Source organism: Eptesicus fuscus, chromosome 6 (assembly GCF_027574615.1).
Source record: "Eptesicus fuscus isolate TK198812 chromosome 6, DD_ASM_mEF_20220401, whole genome shotgun sequence".
In the NCBI taxonomy this organism is placed as follows: Eukaryota; Metazoa; Chordata; class Mammalia; order Chiroptera; family Vespertilionidae; genus Eptesicus; species Eptesicus fuscus.
The window spans coordinates 43693370-43714744 of NC_072478.1; the positions used below are offsets into that span (position 1 = coordinate 43693370).

General features: G+C 39.4%; 1 protein-coding gene and 1 non-coding gene across 2 annotated transcripts in view; both read left to right on the forward strand.

Moving 5' to 3' along the window:
* RXFP1 (relaxin family peptide receptor 1) overlaps nt 1–21375 on the forward strand; it is an 85012-nt gene that overhangs the window by 13968 nt on the left and 49669 nt on the right. The window contains exon 2 of the mRNA XM_028152455.2: nt 13087–13224. Coding sequence (XP_028008256.2) covers nt 13087–13224 — 138 coding nt within the window. The remainder of the gene's footprint in view (nt 1–13086; nt 13225–21375) is intronic.
* On the forward strand, nt 8544–8670 carry LOC114233463 (U6atac minor spliceosomal RNA). Its single transcript, XR_003619604.2, has one exon. It is a non-coding gene; the product is annotated as a U6atac minor spliceosomal RNA (small nuclear RNA).

Consider the following 21375-nt stretch of genomic DNA (forward strand, 5'->3'; position numbering starts at 1 on the left):
CTGTCCACTTCGCTGCCATTTTGTTGGTAGGAGAGAGCAATGTGTGTGGCGATGTGGAGGGGCAGCAATCAGTTCTGTCCCTACGTCAGTTCTGTGTGAGGCCTTAAGACAGACTGGATTCTGGGTACACAAAGTATCTGATTTATCAGGAGTCAATAATATAAGTTATGAGAAAAAACGTAATAGAAGATTGAAAATGAAAAACTGGACTGAGGCAATATTATGAAGAGATATGAGTCTCTGGATTTGGTCAGGACAATTGAAATTTTTTTGCTTTTTTTTTTTTTTTTTTCAGTTTTACTGAGGTACAGATGCTTGAATTTTTCCAAGGATTTTTATGTATACCAAGTACACACACATCTCAAATCTAACCCAGCATGTGCTCTTCCTCCCAGGAACACCCCCATGCCTTTCCCCTCCCGTGTCCCTTTCTTTCCCCACAGGCACGCATCTCCTAAACTCTGAGGGACCCCACAAGACTTGCAACCAGGGCAGCAGTGGGCAGTGGCAGTGCATCCTGAGCTAACCCCATGAACCTATCCCCAAGGCCCTCTATTCTCTGACTTCTTAGTGAGCCAAAGCAGCCCCACCTAGGTTCATTTTCCAGACCTTTCTTATGTCACTGTCTTCAGCTTTAATAAACGTCCTCTAAAATTAAAAATAAATCTCAAATTTAAAGTCTAAAGTGTTTCTTTAAATGATAGCTCCTTTTAAACATCTGCTGATGTTATTCATAAATTCAGTGAACTAAGTCAAGCATCCTGAAAATATTCTGTCTGATTCCTTTACTTTTGACAAAATATTCTTAAATGATCTATCCTTTTTTTTGAAACCTCTAGAGATTATCTTAGCAACCCATCATATATAATATTTTTTAATATATTTTATTGATTTTTTTACAGAGAGGAAGAGAGAGGGATAGAGAGCTAGAAACATCGATGAGAGAGAAACATCGATCAGCTGCCTCCTGCACACCCCCTACTGGGGATGTGCCCACAACCAAGGTATATGCCCTTGACCAGAATCGAACCCAGGACCCTTGAGTCTGCAGGCCGACACTCTATCCACTGAGCCAAACCGGTTTCGGCTATATAATAAAGAGGTAATATGCAAAATGACCATCACTCCAATACACAAGATGGCCACCCCCATGTGGACACAAGATGGCCACCACAAGATGGCAGGGGAGGGCAGTTGTGGGCAATCAGGCCAGCAGGGGAGGGCAGTTGGGGGCGATCAGGCCTGCAGGGGAGGGCAATTGGGAGGGACAAGGCCTACAGGGGAGGACAGTTGGGAGGGACCAGGCCTGCAGAGGAGGGCAGTTGGGAGGGACAAGGCCTGCAGGGGAGGGCAGTTGGGAGGGACCAGGCCTGCAGAGGATGGCAGTTGGGGTGACTAGCCTGCAGGGGAGGGCAGTTAGGGGTGACCAGGCTGGAAAGGGAGGGAAGTTAGGGGTGACCAGGTCCGCAGGGGAGGGCAGTTGGGGCAACCAGGCCTGTAGGGGAGGACAGTTAGGGGCGACCAGGCTGGCAGGGGAGGGCAGTTGGGGTGACCAGGCTGGCAGGGGAGGGCAGTTAGGGGCAATCAGGCCAGCAGGGGAGCAGTTAGGCATCAATCAGGCTGTCAGGGGAGTGGTTAGGGGGGTGATCAGGCTGGCAGGCAGAAGCAGTTTGGGGCAATCAGGCAGGCAGGCAGGCGAGCCGTTGGGAGCCAGCAGTCCTGGATTGTGAGAGGGATGTCCCATATTGGAGGGGGTGGAGGCTGGGCTGAGGGACACCCCCGCCCCATGCACAAATTTCATGCACCAGGCCTCTAGTTGTTTAATAATCCTTGTAGTTAAGAAATTATTCCTTCTAAATAACTCAAATATTCTCCCTGGCATTGGTGGACATAACAAACTGAAACCTCTTTCCCAAGGGACTTGTCAAAAACAACAACAGCCACAACCTTTCAAGAGACACAACAGCTGCATTGGTCCCTCTGGTAATGTCTATTCTCTTGAGATCTATTAGAAAATCTCCAGTGGAAGGGAAACAGCCGCTGAAGTAATCCATTGCCTGTTCCACAAGTCTGCTAGCAGAGAAAGCTTTCCCTTTGATTCTTCACCAGCGCCTCAGTCCTGGGTTTCTCAACCCGGGCACTCTTCACATTTTAGGATAAATCTTTGTTTTGAGGATTGTGCATTGATGGATGGTTAGCGGCATCCCTGGACTCTGCCTATTAGATGCTAATAGCAGCCCCGAAGTTGTGGAGATAAAAAATGTCTCTAGACTTTGCCAAATGTCCCCTGGGGTGCAAAATCATCATTGTTTGAAATCCGCTGGCCTTGTCCTACCTTGTTTCAAAAGGTCTAAAGAAAGGTAACCAATATTACAAATCAGGATTTTTATCTATAACTAAGAAATCACATTTTCAAACATTTGAAGTATCTGTAAATGGCTTCAGATTATGTTTTTATTGTTAAAGAAATACTCACTTTAAAAAAAAGAAAAGGCCAAATTTCCCTAAGGATATAAACTATTGAGTAATATTTCTTCTTTCTCTTGACATTATTGATTCCACTTCCCAAAGATGACCACTGTTAACAGTTTCTTGTTAATATATCAGAACTTTATAAACACAAGTATATGCTCCTTTATTTCATATAAATAAGATCAACCTGTATAGACTGTTTTTAACCTGCTTTCTGTACATAAAGATATGCCTTGAATGTTTTATGTCACTAGATGTATATCTACCTCACTTCAAATTGTGGAACTACTAGTATATATGTAAATATATAGTTCAGTAAGTACACCATATAATTTAACACTCCTCTATTACAACTGATACTTTCATTTGTTGTGTTTTTGGATATCTGAAATAATTACTGATAGTCATCAGTTAAGATAGAAATTATCTCTAAAAGTAATGATTAATGTAGGGGAAGTTTGTCTTTGTGTTGGTTTTTGTTTGTCTATTTGACTGGTTTTTGTTTGTTCCTGACAAGGTATCTTAGCAAATTGCCTCTATGCTTTTGATCATGTGAGTAATTATCTAAGAAAACAGGAATATTATATATTTTCCATAGATTGTAAAAATGCTGTAAATAAGTTATGGAATCCAATGAGACGCTTATCTTGGTGCCCAAATCGTAGCTGTACAGAAACCCTATAAAACATTTTATTTAAATGTACTCGCATCCTTTATTCTAAATTGAAGTGACTGCAGTGATTTCAGAGCCATCGTGTTGAAATTTTCCATTTTAACAGTTAATGTTGTTACAGAATCAGGTTTATCGTTTCACTGAGTGGGTATTTCCAGGAGTTTCCCAGACACTATTATAAGTGTTTATGCGCTTCTGTCAAGATCTGTCAACAATAAAAGCTAAGTTTTATTTCATTGATGATAAGTCACTAGGAACCTAGCTTCTAAGAAATGTTTATTGAAACCCTTCAGATTTTACTTCTCAGAGAAGGATTCAAGATTTGGACATATAACAGGTCAAGTCATGTCTCACCCAAAAATGATAGCCAGCCACAGCATAATCATCTTACTAGATGGAAACTGGTGCAATTTCCTCAAAACCATGTTATAAAAATACGCCGCTGTACTTGCTCTCTGGCTTTGACCCTGAATTACATTGGTACCCTATTCAGTCAAAGAGAAAGCTACAATAGCTGCACAAAGTCTAGATCATTTTTCCTTCTCTGTGTACTGCAGTTCACACAGATCCCCTGAAATGCATACAAAGCATATACACATTTTTTTAGTCATAGGAGAATAACAATAATTCATCCTCTGGCAGAAAAAAAAAATCACGGATATTCACTCAATACTTATGTCTCACTTGGCAATCTGCATACGTGACTGTTCCTCTTTTCTTCCATCCTCTTAATCACAAAGGATTTTCAAAAGGAAGAGATTAAAGTGCTTCATCAAAAATGTTTCTGCTGTTGCTATTAAAATTATTAAGTATTTTTTCCCAAGTTGCATCAAATATGACTATAATAGTTACTTGCATTTTTATGCATTGGAGTGATTTTTTTTTTCTGTTAGGACTGTTTTTTAAAAAAATTAATTGATTTTTTAAATTATGAGTGATGTTTGTATGAGATAAGAATATTCAATTTAAAAATTGTAATCACAAAAATTTAATTTCAAGTGCCACTAAAAGAAAGATGTATATACATCAACATTAAATATTAATGTATACCAAGCTAACCGGGCCAAATACCTCACCATGTCATGTTGTCACCATCATGAACTGTCTGCTGCATCACTGGAACTCTGCTAATTGTTTTAATTCGGTTCTGAATCTATTTTGCTACCAAGTCTTAGTTGAAATTATTTTTTTAGATTTTTTTCAATTACAGTCTATATTCAATATAGTTTTGTATTTGTTTTATGTGTATATTGGTTAGACAATCATATATTTTACAAAATGTCCCCCCGCCGCCCAATATTTTCACTATCCACCTGGCACCGTGCATAGTTATTACAATGTTATTGACTATATTTTCTCTACTGTACTTTACATGGCCATGACTATTTTGTAACTACCATTTTTTACTTCTTAATCCCTTCACCTTTTTTCACCCAGCCCCCTCTAATCCCTTCCCCTCTGGCAACCATCAGTCTGTTCTCTGTATCCATTAGTCTGTTTTAATTTTGTTTGTTCATTTATTCTGTTCTTTAGATTCCACTTATAAGTGAAATCATATGGTATTTGTCTTTCTAGACTGACTTAGTATAATATCTTCTAGGTTATCCATGCTGTTGCATATGGTAAGATTTCATATTTTTTATGGCTAAGTAATATTCAATTGTACATAAGTACCACAGTTTTTTAACCCACTCATCTATTGATTGGTACTTGGGTTGCTGATATGTCTTAGCTATTAGAAGTAATGTTGCAATGAACATAGGAGTGCATATATTCTTTTGAATTAGAGTTTGGGGTTTATTCAAATAAATGCTCAGAAATGGAATCACTGGGTCATAAGGCAGTTCCATTTTTAATTTTTTGAGGTGACTCCATACTGCTTTCCATAGTGGCTGCACCGGTCTGCAATCCCACCAACAGTGCATGAGGATTCCCTTTTCTCCACCTCTTCACCAATAACTTGTAGTTGATTTATTGATGATAGCCATTCTGACAGTCGTGAGGTGATATCTCATTGTGGTTCTAATTTGCCTTTTTCTGATGATTAGTGACATTGAGCATTTTCTGGTCATCTGTATGTCCTCTTTAGAGAAGTGTCAATTCAGACCTTCTGCCATTTTTTTTTTTTTCAGAGCAGTTTTAGATTTATAGAAAAAATGAGCATTAAGTACACAGAGTTCTTATATACACCCATTCTCCCCTAAAGTTCCCCCTGCTTATTAATATCTTGCATTAATGTGGTACATTAGTTACAATTGAAGAACTAGTATGGACACATCAAAATTACCAAAATTACCCAATATTACCCAATGGGTAGCTCCCCATTTTTTAATTGGATTGTTTGTTGAAATTATTAATTTCTGATCTCGGTGTCTTTTTAATTCCCAATGCATAAATATATTCAGATATACAAATATTTCATTTATTGTGGCCAGAAAGCCTTCAAAAATGTAATTAGAAATACCTCTACTTCTAAGGTACATATTTTCCCTATGAAATAACCTAGCAACATTTGCACTAAATCCCATTTTCTTCAACTTTTCTATCTCATCTATTCACTCCTTATCTGATAAGAGCTTGCTATCAACTTTAGGACTAAATAAATGTAATTTAAAAATAAACAAAAGGTTATTCAAATGAAGTCATCTCCTATGTCCAAGTTAGACCTGTGTAGGGAGGAAAACCTTTTCCTCTGCCCTTTTAGGTTCAGTACCTGTGGCCTGTGACTTAAAGTGACAAAGGGCAGAATGACAAGAGAAAAAGTTTATTTGTATGTATCCCAACAGGAGCTAATAAAAGAAGCTAGCTTACTATGCTTAAACTTAGAGGTTTATATCCCTGACTTAAGGAAAAGGTAGAGGGAAGCAAAGGCTTCTAGGGAAAAACAAGTAAATTTCTTTAAGACAAATAGGTTTTTAGGAGAGCAAAGGTGAGCTAAGAAAGTTTGTGATAATGTTTCTGTATGCAGATGCATGTAGTCTTTCCCTCTTCCTCTTGGCCATGACACTAAGGCTAAGCTTATTCTTGGTCTCTTTCCTGAGAATAGATTCTTCCTGATAAGGGGATTTTTGACAGCCTCATTTCCAAGAAGTTTCTTCTTTTAGTCAGATAAGGGAAGATCCCAGGAGGCTTCTTTCTGCATCTATTGATTTTCAAATGTCTTCAGCTTAAAATAACCTTCATACCAACACTGGGGTTCTCAATGGGTTCCCACACCTATTAAATGACATTTTAAAAAGAAGTAGAAGCAGTAGGAGGAGGAACAATAGGAGGAGGGGTTAAAGTTAGGACTTTCATACAAATATAAAATTAAAATGTCTCAAAGGCTTTATTTAACTCATTTGCTAATGAAGAAACCAATAAGATGTTACAATCGATTCAAAGAATTAAAAACATATATATAATTTACTTCAGCATTCCTATACATATATATACATATAGTATATACATATATATACATTGTGCCTATATATGTGTGTGTGTATATATATATATATATGAATGCGGAAGTAAATTTGCTTAATACATGCAAAACTGACCAAGATCTGATAATCAATGTATCTCACAATCTATTTTTGTCTCACACAATCTACATTACTGTGGACAAGAGTCATTTGCATTATTATAAGTTTTTTAAATAATTCTTTATTGTTGAAAATATTACATATGCCCCCCCATTGACCCCCTCTAGCCGGCCCCTGAACCCCCCACTCCGGGCCCTCACTGCCCCACTGTCTGTGGCCATGGGCCATGCATATATGCATACAAGTTTCTTGGTTGATTACTTCCCACCCACCCACTCTCCCCTGCCTTCCCTCCAAGATTCCTCACTCTGCTCCATGCTTCAATGTCTCTGGATCCACTCCGTTCATCAGTACTGTAAATATTCTACAAACTAGAGTTGTAAAATAGTTCAAAGACAATATAAGGTGGAGATAACTTGGCTCAAGAAACCTTATCTTTTTGCCCATTTCAATGTCTTTCACAATTTTTTCTGTCATATCTTTGCCTTTTATTTATAACTTTTTTATTTTATGTCCTAATTTGACTAGGCAGAGTTCTGTGCCCAAATAAAGTTGTGGCCAACTTCCTTCACTAATCTCTTCCACTGTCACATTAAATTCTCATTCTTTTCTTATTCCTTCCATCTGACATGGCCACAATCATAATACATATTGCAATAGAGTTAGAGTATCTCCTATCTTTTCTCTGACTCTGCACTCACAACACTGGAGACATACTAAGGACATATGTAAAGAACAACACAGAAACTTTATGGGCTTAGCTTCTTCCTCTTTCACCTCATGACTCTTGGTTATATAACAAATCAACTCCCTATACTTATATAGAATTTTGCATGAGAACCTGGGACTCTCCCAAGGGTTGTTAAGCATTACGTACTGGCTGGTCAATAAACAATGACACATGTTCTCACCACTATACACTCTGTTTCAACCTTAGTTATCAAATACAGTTACTAAATTATTGAGGTTCAATGCTCTGAATAAGTCTAGGTCTATTCTTACCAATTTTGTTATTGGAGTATCCAACCTGCAGCCTTTATAGGCCCAGATGTATGCCAATTCAAATACAAAGCTATTCGAAAGTTGGCATATCAACCACACTTAAAGGATCCTATCTAATGCAAACAGTGATCCTTCACATTCAAATACCAATACCCTTTTGTGAAAGAAATTCTGCTTTATATGAGAACATGGATGAGCCTTGAGGACATTATGCCAAATGAAATAAGCTAATCACAGAGGGACAATACTTCATGTTTCTACTTATATGAGGTATTTAAAATAGTCAAACTCATGAAAGCAGAGAGTAGAATACTGGGTTCCAGGGGCTGGGAGCTGGGGGAAATGAGAGGTTGCTAATCAACAGATAAACAATTTCAGTTATGCTAGATGAATAAGTTATAGAGATCTGCTGTGCAACATTGTGCCTGTAGATAACAGTACTGTATTGTGCACTTGAAAATTTGTTAAGAGGGTATATCTCATGTGACCTGTTCTTACCACAATAAAATATATCTATAATAATAAAAGTGTAATATGCTCATTAGACCGGACATTCTTCCGGACGACCTCCCGGACAAAGCTGGGGCTGTGAGGGAAACCGAGGTCCAGGGTGCCAGAGGGAAGCCAGTGCCAGCAGCCGGGGTGGGGGGGAGGGAGGCCTACTCTTACACAAATTCGTGCATTGGGCCTCCAGTTTTATATAAAGTGGAAGAAATATAAAGACTCAATAAAATACAATTTGCTCAGTAAGGTAGTCATATGAGAACAGCTATTCTCCTATTTATTTAATGTATGAATACATCTTTTGAAGTGAAATAGTAGTAACCATGGCAGCTTTGCATCCAAGGGATTATGTCATCCAAGATGTTTTTCTAGTGTATGAAAGGGGAGAAGCTTAGCACTCCCTTTGGCAAGGATGGAAGAGTCCGTCAGGCTTACACAACACATATATGGTTAAGGCATTGCCAAAAATTTTGTGGCATCTAGCCATTTTCTTTTTCAATTTAGGATGATGGAAAAGTTCTGTAAATGGACAATAGTGAAGGTTGCACAACAATGTGAATGTACTTAATGCCATTAAAGTGTGTACTCACGATGTGTTAAAATTTTGTTATTTACATTTTGCCATAATAAAAAATTGATTTCAATTATAATTTATTTTTGTATTCCATCTCATATGCTAATAGTGCCACACATTGTGATCCTTTGGATAAACTTATTGGGGAAGTTTTAGTTGTTCTTTATAATTTCTCATCCTACCTAATAATAGACAAATATGCAAATTGGCCGCACCTTCACTACGCCCAAGCCACGCCCACCAACCAATCAGGACGAGTATGCAAATTACCCCAACAAAGATGGCCGCTAATTTACATATCAAGACAGTGTAGAAAGAAGCCAAGAGCTGCAGAAGGGAGCAAAGCTGCGGAGAAGCAAGCAAGCCAGGGGAAGGAGAAGGGAGGAGCGGAGGCGGGGCCGGGGGAGAAGGGAAAAGCAGGTGGGGTAGAGTACAGCAGGAAACCCTATTGCAGGATTTTTCCTGCAACGGGAACGCTAGTTACTTATAAAGAAGTTGTGGGCCCTGAGGCTTGGCTATCCTAATATGTTGGAAGAGGGCTAAGTTACTCTGCATGAAAAAGATCTAAGAAATATAGAGGTTGCTGGAAATCCAGGCCCAGACAAGGCTGCAGCCAGGGAGTCTGAAAGCTACTGGGAGGTAGAAAAAGATGAATTCCCATTAGCACGTAAGCCACAGAGATTTTATAAGTGTCAGTCTAGTAAAGATAATCTGCCTTGAAATATAAACTCGCTTTCTCTCTCCCATTTAAAATTGTCAACCACTGAAATATTTAGGTTAGCACAGGACAAAAACAGCATTCAGGCCGTGGTTAGCTGGGTTATATGCCTACAGCTGTTTCCTTGCTGCACTATGAACTATTTCTTGTGTAACTCTGGGACAACTTTGCCAGAATTACTCAATATTATTTTTCTACTTATTAGTGCTGTAATAATATGGCTAATAATTTTTCTTAATGGCATAGCTTCATGACAAATCATAGTGTAGAGAGAAAAAATTTTTTCCACTTCTTTAGATTTTGCTTTTGACTTTGTAAGGGAAGAGGGAAGAAAAATGTTCCTCTCTCCCCTTATATTCTGTAACTAAGGCTCGCAAACTGAACTAACAAAGACAAATTAACAGGTGGAAAGTTTATAAATTTTATTGATATTAATATTTAAAATGTCACATACGCAGAGATTCCTCATGAAAGAAATGAAAACTCAAAAGAGGCAGTTAGGCTTGAGGGCTTATATAACACTTTAGCAAAGGGTAACAAGTTGTGAAGTGACTAGACAAAGGGAAGAAAGGTTTGGGCTTCTTGTGGGAAGGTAAACAGATAGGAAACCAATGGAATAAGAATGTTGTGTAAGGCCTGGCTGGCATGGCTCAATGTTTGAGCATTGACCTATGAACCAGGAGGTCAACAAATTCGATTCCAGGTCAGGACATATGCCCGGTTCTGAGCTCAACCCCCAGTGTGGGTGTGCCAGACGCAGTCGATCAACGAATTCCTCTTATCATTGATGATTCAAGTCTCTCTCCCTCTCCCTTCCTCTCTGAAATCAATAAAAATATTTTTAAATGTTATGTAAGTAAAGTTGGCTTGTTCAGATGCATCCCAATGCCAACTTTTCATCTCCAGTGAAAAGAGTTGCTCTCCTGGTATGGGAGAGAAGAGGGGAACACCTTCACAAAGGGAATGTATGTTCTACTCTTAGGTAGATGAGGGAAGGCAGAGAGCTCTCCCAATGTCTGCCTTTTCTCAGTTGCCTTCAGTTCAAAATAATCTTTATGCCACAGTGGCATATTTTAGGGTGGCATATTCTCATCCCCTTCAACTTCTCCAAAATTTTCCTATTAACATCACTTACTGGCCCTTTATTCCACCACTTCTCTTCCTGAATAGTTGAGTCTTAAAGCCATTTGGCAAATAAGAAAAGGGCTTTCAGCCCTAGCTGGTTTGGCTCAGTGGATAGAGCATCAGCCGGCGGACTGAAGGGTCCCAGGTTTGATTCCAGGCAAGGACACATGCCGAGGTTACAGGCTTGATCCCCAGTAGGGGGCGTGCAGGAGGCAGAGGATCCATGATTCTCTCTCATCATTGATGTTTCCATCTCTCTCTCCCTCTCCCTTCCTCTCTGAAATCAATAAATATATATATTTTTTTTAATAAAAAAGGTATTCATCTGTGCTGGGATGAGGAATTTTGGAGCCCCACTGGGGTGAGGAGGGTGTCCACAGAGAGAGCCTGGCACAGTGTATCAGATCCTAAACAGAGCAAGGAGAGTGCTCACATCGGAAAGATGCCTAGTATAGGGAGTCGGAGCTGAATGGGGTTGAAGAGGGCATCCATGCAGAAGTGGATTTGTAAAGGTAATAACTATAAGAATTTTAGAAAGCTGGTTTCTCATTGTTAGAGAAGGGAGTTACCAATATTGTAAAGAGAGAAAACTAGACTGAACTTTATAGTGTTGGCAAGGAATTGTATTTGAAATCATAGTTTTTGTATCTAGAGGTCTAGAGAGAGAGAAATACAGAAGATCTAAGTATGAATGAATTACTATGTATTCATACATACTAAGGTGTATGTATGAATTACTATGCATGTATTTTCTATTCTGTCCACTGAAATGGCCTGGTAGCAGGGATACCCCCATATCAATGAATATACCTAGATGTCTAGTTAAAACCTCTTCAAATAATAAATGTGGCTGAAGGAGGACAATTCATCAAAGAATTTTTCTGATAATTTATATCTTTATATCTTAATAAATATATAAAAATTCAGTCTCAATGCAGATCAATTTATTTACATGCATATACATTGAGGTTTCTGAAATGTGTGATGTTCTACCAGTGATGTCCTGTGATACAAAAATCCTTTGTTTTGACTTTGCTTTGGTCACTTTGTTGAAAAAAATACTAATAAATAATTTTAAAATAATTTCACATGTGAGAAAACTGTTTACAACACAGCTCATTATTACACAGATTTCACTGTTTCCTTTATCAAATTATGTGCTCTAACCTGACATAAATTGCTTTTCAATAAGAATGTCATTTGCTCTATTATTAAAATGTCCCACTGTTCCTTATCAAGGAAATAGCCACTTTTATTCTTTTCATGAGTTAATGATAGACCACGAATAGATTTTTACATAATAAGCTTTACTGACTGTTCAAACTATTCTGCGTTTATTTCTTTATGATTGACAATTATTCTAGAATATGACAAAGATTTACAAACTTGGTAAGGATAATAAGCAACAGCATTATACTGGCGTCTACAATAACCTTTGAAATTATATAAATCTTTTAAAATGAAATAGTTAACTTATGTCCTCACAAAGACCTGCACAGGGATATTTACAGCAGTTTTATTCATAATCACCAAAACTTGGCCCTGGCCCATGTGCTAAGTGGTTAGAGCATCTGCCTGCACACCGAAGGGTTGAGGGTTCCATTCCCAATCAAGGGCACGTACCTAGGTTGCAGGTTTGATCCCTGGCAATGAAGCAATGTGTCTCTGACATCAATGTTTCTCACTTTCTCTTTCTCTCCTCCTCCCTCTCCCTCCCTACCTTCCACTCTCTCTAAAAAAACAATGGGAAAAATATCCTCGGGTGAGGATTAACAAAAAATAAATAATTACCAAAACTTGGACACAACCAAGATGTCCTTCAGTAGGTAAATGGATAAATAAACTATGGTACAGATAATGGAATATTATTCAGCACTAAAAACAAAGGAGGCACTGAGCCATGAAAGAAATGTAGGAACCTTAAATACATGTTGCTAAGTGAAAAAAGAAAAAAAAAAGAAGCCGATCTGGAAAGAGCAGGAACTGTTTCATTCAGCACTATAGGCACAGGGCGTCCCGCTTAGGAGAGGAGAGGGAAGAGCACAGGGCATGTGCATCCCTGTCTCCTCTATGCCTTCCTCCTTCTAGTCCCAGACCAGCCTGGGTTCTGAGCTGACAGTAAGAATGCAATGAATTCCTGATTTGTTTAAATGACTGGCTAAAACTATTTTGAGAGAGAAGAGGAGAGCTGAACTAAACTATGAAAGATTGGCAGGCATTTCATAGAAGACGGGGAAAAAAAAGAGGGCTGGGAAGGGCATTCCGGGTGGGAAGGAGCATGCAAAGAGGGGAGAATCCTGGCATCTTCGGAGACTGTGGGAAAGAACCTTCCATTGGAGTGGAGGTTCTTGGAAAACGGATGCTAGGAAGCGAGGTGAGGGTGCCACAGGGAGGGTAACACCAGGGTGAGAAGACCAAATGGTGATAAACTATTGGGGCACCGCTTTTTTGCGATGCCTTCATATTAAACTTGTCTCCACTTTCTCCATCACAGTTTCTCATGGGGGTGGACAGGAGGTCAAGTGCTCCCTCGGCTATTTCCCCTGTGGGAACATCACCAAGTGTTTGCCTCAGGATCTTCATTGTAACAGCGTGGATGACTGTGGGAACCGGGCCGATGAAGAAAACTGCGGTGAGTGAAGCGCCTGTGGTCACAGCAAGAATCTGGGGCACAAGGACTGACTGACCATGAAGTCCTGAGACCTCTTATAACAAAATTAGAAACAGGCAGAGAGAAAACGACATAGAAATACAAATTATATGTCACCTAAGGAAATCTTACATTTATTCCATTAGCTTAAAATATCCATTCTTGCCCTAGCTGGTTTGGCTCAGTGGATAGAGCGTTGGCCTGCGGACTGAAGGGTCCCAGGTTTGATTCCAGTCAAGGGCACGTGCCTGGTTTGCAGGATCAATCACCAGTGTGGGGCATGCAGGAGGCAGCCAATCAATGATTCTCTCTCATCATTGATGTTTCTCTCTCTCTCTCTCTCTCTCTCTCTCTCTCTCTCTCTCTCCTCTTCCGCTCTGAAGTCAATAAAAATATATTTAAAAAATAAAGTGGTTGGCGCCACTCAACCCTCCCTTTAAAAAAATCCATTCTTTTTTCTATGTATTAGTATCACAGCCAATATTTCAGGAAAGTGGTGATTGTGCACATAGTAAATTTTTTAATGAGAGAACCTGCCTGGTTACTGTCTTGGAGGTGGAATGGAATGGAAATTGAGAATACGGGCATGGGAGCCAGACTGCCTAGTTTGAACCTAAATATAATAACCAATATGCATACTTGAGAATGTTTCTTACCCTCTCTTTGCCTCAGTTTCCTCATGTGATAAAAGGGTTCAAAAATTGTATCTAAACTAAAAGAATTGGGAAGATTAAATGTAAGAGATTGTAAGTGTGCAGGTATCTAGCAGGTACAAAGCCAAGTGTTTCTGTTCTTTTCTTTTGCTTACTGCAGTTATGAAGGAAAAATGAGACCTCCTAAAAAAGAAAAAAAAACACACTAAGTCCAGCTTACCGACTATTTAACAACCATATTTATGACCCTATAAAGCTTCTGGCCAATTAGTATACCTGGGCAAGCAAGGCTGTCAGGACTTGCTTCAAATGTCTGAAGCTTCAAAAACACAAATGTGTAGCCGAAACTGGTTTGGCTCAGTGGATAGAGCGTCAGCCTGCAGACTGAAGGGTCCCAGGTTCGATTCCGGTCAAGGGCATGTGCCTTGGTTGTGGGCGCATCCCCAGTGGGGGGTGTGCAGGAGGCAGCTGATGGATGTTTCTCTCTCTCCCTTCCTCTCTGTAAAAAATCAATAAAATATATTTTAAAAATTAAAAAAAAAAACACAAATGTGTAAAAGAACTTGAATTGGCTAGATCTGACAGTGAGAAAATGAGCTTTGGTTAATAATGTAAAATAATGCGATTTGTCACTCATGGGAAAATAAGGTACTATTTGGGGAAGACAAAGACATTACACGACAATTGTTAAGTCTGCATAAAGAACTGTTACACTGAAGAGGCCTTGCTGTTTCAGTCCTTCTAGTATCGTAGACTTTTTAATGCGCCCCCTTGAGGAAATTAAACTTCTTGGAATGCTGTCTCTAGATGGTGGCAGTAACTCAAGAGCAACTAAACTGCTGAGCTTAAGCTATAGTAATCTTTGATTTAAATGCCTATACATATGTGTTCTTTTCTACAGATAGATGGATGGATGGATGGATGGATGGATGGATGGATGGATGGGTGGATGGATAGATAGATAGGTGGATGGATCATCTTGTTAAAATAACTGAATGCTACACAAAATTTTTTAAAACTAAGATAAAAGTGTCTGCTCCCTGCCAACCACGTCCCCTTCCTCCTGCTTGCGGTTCAGATGGGGAGAGTGACCTGTGAGCTCCCAGCCAATGCAAATGGTAGCAGGAAGCAGGGAAGGGAACCTGGTAGGAGCAGCCAATTCACCTCCAAACGTAATTTCTCCGTGAGAAAGGGGTGGGAACTCCTGCCTTAGTGCTAAATTTGAAGAGACCAAGTAACAAAAGTAACAATCCTTAAAGTTAGTACATAAGTTTCTCAAGTCTCACCAACCAGCACATTCCAATGGAGGCATTGGAGTGTAGCGATGAGGCTTGGGAGGCCTGGGCATGAATCCTGGCTATAAGGAGGGCAAAAATGACTGTTTTCTTTATGCAAAGTGGGACTAGTAAGAGTATTTGCATCCATGGGATGTTAAGAGGATTCAGTAAGATGTGTCTAAAGATGTTTAGCAGGGTATCTGACATATAATTAGCGCTCACTAAACGTTAGCTGGTGTGTGAGTCAGCTATAACTCTATTACAAACTTAGTGTCGTAAGCAGTAGCCACTTATTTAGCTAGCAATTGTGTGAGTCAGCGCTCAGCTGGGTTTGTCTGAGAGCAGCCATGCAGTTTTCTGCGCGTCAGCTTTGTCGTCCTACCTGGGACCTTGGCTGAGACAGCAGTGACTCAGCTCTGGTCCACCGCAGGCTAAGCGGGCTCATCCTCAGGGTAGACACATGACACTCAGGAGTGAAGTGAGAGTCTGCAAGGCCTCCTGAAACCTCTGCTCAGAAATGTCGTGTGGCATCACCACTGCCATCCTTACTGCGGCAAGTCCGCAGGCCAGACCCATTTCAGGAAATGAGAGGGACCCTTCCCCTCCCCCCCCATGAGAAAAGCTACAGTCACACTGGGGCTTGGGTTGAGGGAAGGCAACATTTGAAGCCACTCTTGCAAATTCTACCACAATTGCTGTTATCATTGCTTTTCCCACAAACTTTAACCTTTTGCACTCGGATGTCGAATGTGACTCGACACGGTTAGCATTAGAATAAAGGAATCGAGAAAAAAGCAAGCGAGTGCAAAGGGTTAATGTTGACACTTGGTGACTCAGAGTCTCCAGCTGCAGGACTTCTTTCCTGTCAAACAAGTTAAGAACTTCTAGGAATAACCATAGTTTATGTATTTACTATCTTATTGAAACAGTAGCTACTATCTGAAGGAATGAGTTTTCTACACTCGTGATTTTATAGTTAAATGTAAATGTACAGGTGTGTGTGTGTGTGTGTGTGTGTGTGTGTGTGTGTGTGTGTGTATCCTACTGACTCTGGTATAGTTAGTTAGGAAGTGGGTAAGCTTTCCCACATCTGAAAATGCAACTATAGTTTATTTTGAAAGAAGATAAATTATGTAGACTTGTGTATTTGGCCCTTAATGATATCCAGTACTCTCAATCCTGATGAATTTTTTTTTATTTAAAATTTCTGTTTATTGAGAGAGAGCACGCGCGAGAGAGAAAGAAATATCAATTTGTTGTTCCACTTACTTATGCATTCATTGGTTGATTCTTTTTTTTTTTTTTTTTTTTTTATTGATTTTTTACAGAGAGGAAGGGAGAGGGAGAGAGAGTTAGAAACATCGATGAGAGAGAAACATCCATCAGCTGCCTCCTGCACACCCCCGACTGGGGATGTGCCCGCAACCAAGGTACATGCCCTTGACCGGGAATCGAACCCGGGACCTTTGAGTCCGCAGGCCGATGCTCTATCCACTGAGCCACACCGGCCAGGGCCATTGGTTGATTCTTGTATGTGCCCTGACCAGGGATCAAACATACAACCTTGGCATTTCAGGATGACACTCTAACCAGCTGAGCTACCCAGCCAGGGCCTAGTGAATTTTAAAAGAGAGACTATAACACTAGAAAAAAAAAGTAAGGCCTATTTCTTTATACTTAGAATTAAATTCTGATGACAAGCATGAGCTTAACTTTTATAAAAACAATACTTAATCAGAACAAAATCAGATTAGAAATATATCTGTCTTATTTCTTTTATTTTTTTCACCTCTTTGACTTTCTTTCTCCCAATGTTTTTTGTGGGTTGTTTTGTTTTTGTTTTTTTTTCAATCTCTGCAGGTTTGTGGGCTATTCTCTCTCTCTCTCTGTCTCATTGTTTTCATGTATCTCTCCATGTTCATTCTGCCTTTCTGACTGACTGTCCCTCATCCCCTTTGTTTTTTTACTCTCTCAACTTCCCTTTCTATTACATACTTGTCTTTTTCTCTCTGCTTTTCTCCTTTGAACCAAGTCAACTACTCTTATAAAGACATGTCTATGTAACAAATACTATGTGAAACTGTTCCTGATCTTCTTATGTCAGAATCATATAGCTCTCCTAAAATGCAACTAGCCCGGTCGATGTGCTCAGTTGTTGAGCAAGGACCCATGAACTAGAGGGACATTGGTTCGATTCCTGATCAGGGCACATGCCTAGGTTACAGGCTTGGTTCCCAATAGAGGGCTTGCAGAAGGCAGTCAATCGATGTTTCTCTCTCATCGATGTTTCTCTCTCTCCTCTCCCTTCCTCTCTCTCTAAAAAATCAATAAAAACATATTTAAAAAAATAATAAAGAAAAAATAATAATAAATAAAGAAATTCAACTAAACCAGCATATCTCCAAATGTAGTTCTGGACCAAACCCATCAGCATCATCCACAAATTAGTTAGAAATGAAGATTCTCAGGCCCCAGCCCAAACCTACTCAGTCAGAAACTCCGCTGGTGGCTCAGCAATGCTTCAACAAGCTCTTCATATCATCCTGATGCACAACAGATTTGAGGACCACTGACCTAAACTCACGTGAGCAGAAAATCAGGGACGCATGCAAAATGGTACCAACAGCAGAAATAAACTAGGATAAAGGTTTCAAAATGGTATCTAAACATTTTAGCTTGCAAACAAACTAAATTGTTATTATCAGTTATCTAAAATTTGTTAGTCTCTGTAAGAAAAACTGACACCCTGCTAGTTATAGTCATCTGAAAATACAAAAAAAAATTTTTTTTTTGAACTCTGCTCCAAACCTCAAAGATGGCCAGTTGGCATGCTGCTGCTGTCACCACTGTCATTAGAGTAAAAATTATGGGATATAGTCATTTCTTCTTGCTGCTTCTTGCTTTAATTTTCTTCACCAGTTGTGAATTTTTCTCCTTCATTTTTCAGTATTTGGGTAATGTATACTCCCCAGGCTGTTCATTTTTAAGACAACCGTATTTAAATTCTACTCAATGTTAATTAAATGGTCAAAAAATTAGTTCTTTTGAGAATATGGAAACCTTGGGCTTATTTGAATAAGCAGCATTAAATATATTTACAGTCATGTAAAATGTAATATCTTAACATTTAAATTTTTAAAACACAGCTAAAAATAACTTTTAAAGAGTGGTCATTTATAACTGAATAGTATATTGGCAAATAAAAAAATCATTTTCTAATGGATGGGAAGACTTTTTTCTTAATTAGATCTTTTAAAATACATCTTAAAACATAGCTTCAAAAACTTCTCCCTTATTCTTTTAAGCTACTTAAACATTGGCACTAATAATAATTATTAAAATGGATAAATAAGTCAAGTGGAAATAGTGGTAATGAAATTTAAGAAAGTCACTGAAAAAAGTGAAACACGATCAAAAAATTAAATTGACTCCCCATATATTTAACTATAATATGAACTAATTATATTTAGAAAGAACTGTTGTTACTTTTATATTATCACAGCATCTTCACCGAGTACTCTTAGTATTAAGTTTCTAGTTTTCTAGAAAACCCATAATTTCTCTACAATGAAACATTTTACTGAATATAAAAAGAATTCTCAATTCAAAAAGCATAAGACATCAAATCATTGAACATTTTTCATGGACATAATGTAAGCCAAAGCAATAGATTTAAAGTTTTCCATTGAATTCACAGGAATCCCTGTCTAAAATATGTTGGCAATACAAATTTTATATATATATATGTTATATATATATATATGGTGCAATCATATATATATATATATATATATATATATATATATATATATTTGATTGCACCATTTTTATAATAACTTTGATCCTTACTGATAAACTTCAAAATGAAAATGTACAATTTTTCCCCTGTTACCCCATTTGATATTATCATCAGAGCTGTATTAGGTGTGACAATGACAAATCCAAAAAGATGGACCTTTTACTTTTCCAGTTAATATTCTCAGCTACTTCAGAGAATACATCTGGGTATTTACCAAAGGAAATATTACAAAAATGTGAGGACTCTCATTTAAGAATCATTTATATCTATTTTAAACTGAGTGCTTAGTAGTAAAAATAAATTATTAATGTAGCATTAAATTTTTATATGCTGTGGAATTTGTTTGCTGTACCTGAATATTTTTAAAGGAACCCTTTGCATTTCCAGATTACAATTTGCTAGCATTCCTTCTTCTTCATTATAAACAGACTAGAGGCCCAGTGCATGATTAAATCATGCACGTGTAGGGTCCCCTACACACTTTCGCTTTCGATCACGGGAGAGCTGGGTGCCTGTCCACTGGTGCACCAGGCCTTTCAGAAGCCTCCAGCGTGGCGGAGGCTTCTGAAAGGCCTGGTGCCAAAGCTGACAGGCACCCAGCTCCCATGCTTTTGATGGTCCGCGGCAGGACGTGAGCTCGCTGCCCCAGAGGCCCCTTCTGTGCCGCAGCACAGCCATGGCACAGATGCTGAGCTCGAGCCGCCGCTGGCGACACAAGCTCAGCGTCCCGCCGGCCCAATCGACCACCCCGGCCACCCCGAGTCCCGCCCCCCCCCGCGCCTCCTGGCCAATCATGGGCATAGCAAAGGTACGGTCAATTTGCATATTTGTCTATTATTAGGTAGGATGGCTGTACAAAGAGGGTTTCCTGTTGTAGTTAGAACACCCCGACCTCGTGCCCCTGCTGGTGGCAGGTTGTATTACTTACTCCACTGTTAGGCCGGAGTTCTGATGCCTTCCCTCTATAGACTCTCTTTGAATAGCCCTCACCTGCTCTGTACTTTAGCAGCCTTGTCTACTGGAAAAGGATGAATACATTGGTCACTCTGTTTCTTTTTTTTCCTTTTAACATATTTTTATTGATTTCAGAGAGGAAGAGAGAGTGAGAGAAAGATAGAAACATCAATGATGAGAGAATCATTGATGGGTTGCCTCCTGCACACCCACACTGAGGATCAAGCCTGCAACCCAGGCATGTGCCCTTGACCGGAATCGAAGTGGCAAGGTCACTCTGTTTCCATGTTAGCATGTCTATAATCCGTAGGGGAAATGGAAACCTCTTCTAATACATTTTGGGTGGTGCAGTAGGTTAGTATCCGCTAAATATTCATGTCCCCCCAGGCCCTCAGAATGTGACTGTATATGGAAGTAGAGTCTTGCAGATGTAATGAGGTTAGAGTTTCTGGTTTCCCCCAGATTCAGCCCAGAAAAAAGGAAGGAAGAGAAGACCCTTCCACTCTCCCTCGCTGGTCCACGCTTCTTGTCTAGCCTAGAAATAGAAAAGCCCACTTTTCTTTTCTTTTTTTCCCCCCAAATTTATTAGCAATGCCCAAACCTAAGCCTTTGAAAAGCACATACTAAGAATTTGACTCCTTTCTTATCTGCAACTTCTGCGTCATCCATTTCCCAAGGCAATGAAAGTGGAAAACTTTAGCTTTCCACTTACAGGAAAAAGGGCAGAGAGTGCAAGGAATTCAAGGGGAGAAAAACTTTGTTAATGCCCCAAAATGTGTTCCTGTCCCTGGCTTGGCACTTACTAAGGCCCAGTGATGGGCAACCTTTTGAGCTTGGTATGTCAAACTTCGCCAAAAAAAACGGAGCATAACTCGGGTAGTGTCCAAAGTTTTCTTTCCATGTTGGATCTGGATCCAGTTCAGCATCAGGCTAACAGCAGTTCATTAGTCCATCACGAAGCTGCCCAAATGACATACCTATAATATTTGGCCTACCCTTTGCTCCTTCTTGCTATTAATAACTAGTTCATTACAATGGTATCACTAAGATCCCAAAAAGAGGTAAAGGCATTCTGCCCAGCAAATTGCTGTTGTAATTCCAATCTAGGGACATTCCATACAACTAGTTTGGTGAACTGCTCTTCCTGGTCAGGCAGCATCCAGAGGTTTATTCTAATGGCCCAGGGCACTTTCTGAGGAAAAGATACTCCACTGTGTCCCAAGAATGGGTGCTGACAATTCAGTAAATGTCTTGGAACGGGGAATGCTCGGATTTGCATAAATCTGAACTTTGTAGATTAACCGCCTATTTATTCATTCATCCATAAAGCATGGGTACACTTGGTAACAAATAGGATTTATGCCTTCATTAAATAAAAGAGACCAGTTTAGCAAACAGTATCATCCCACCCTCCTTTGTTCTGGCCTCCTCGCTGACAGAGGCACAAGTC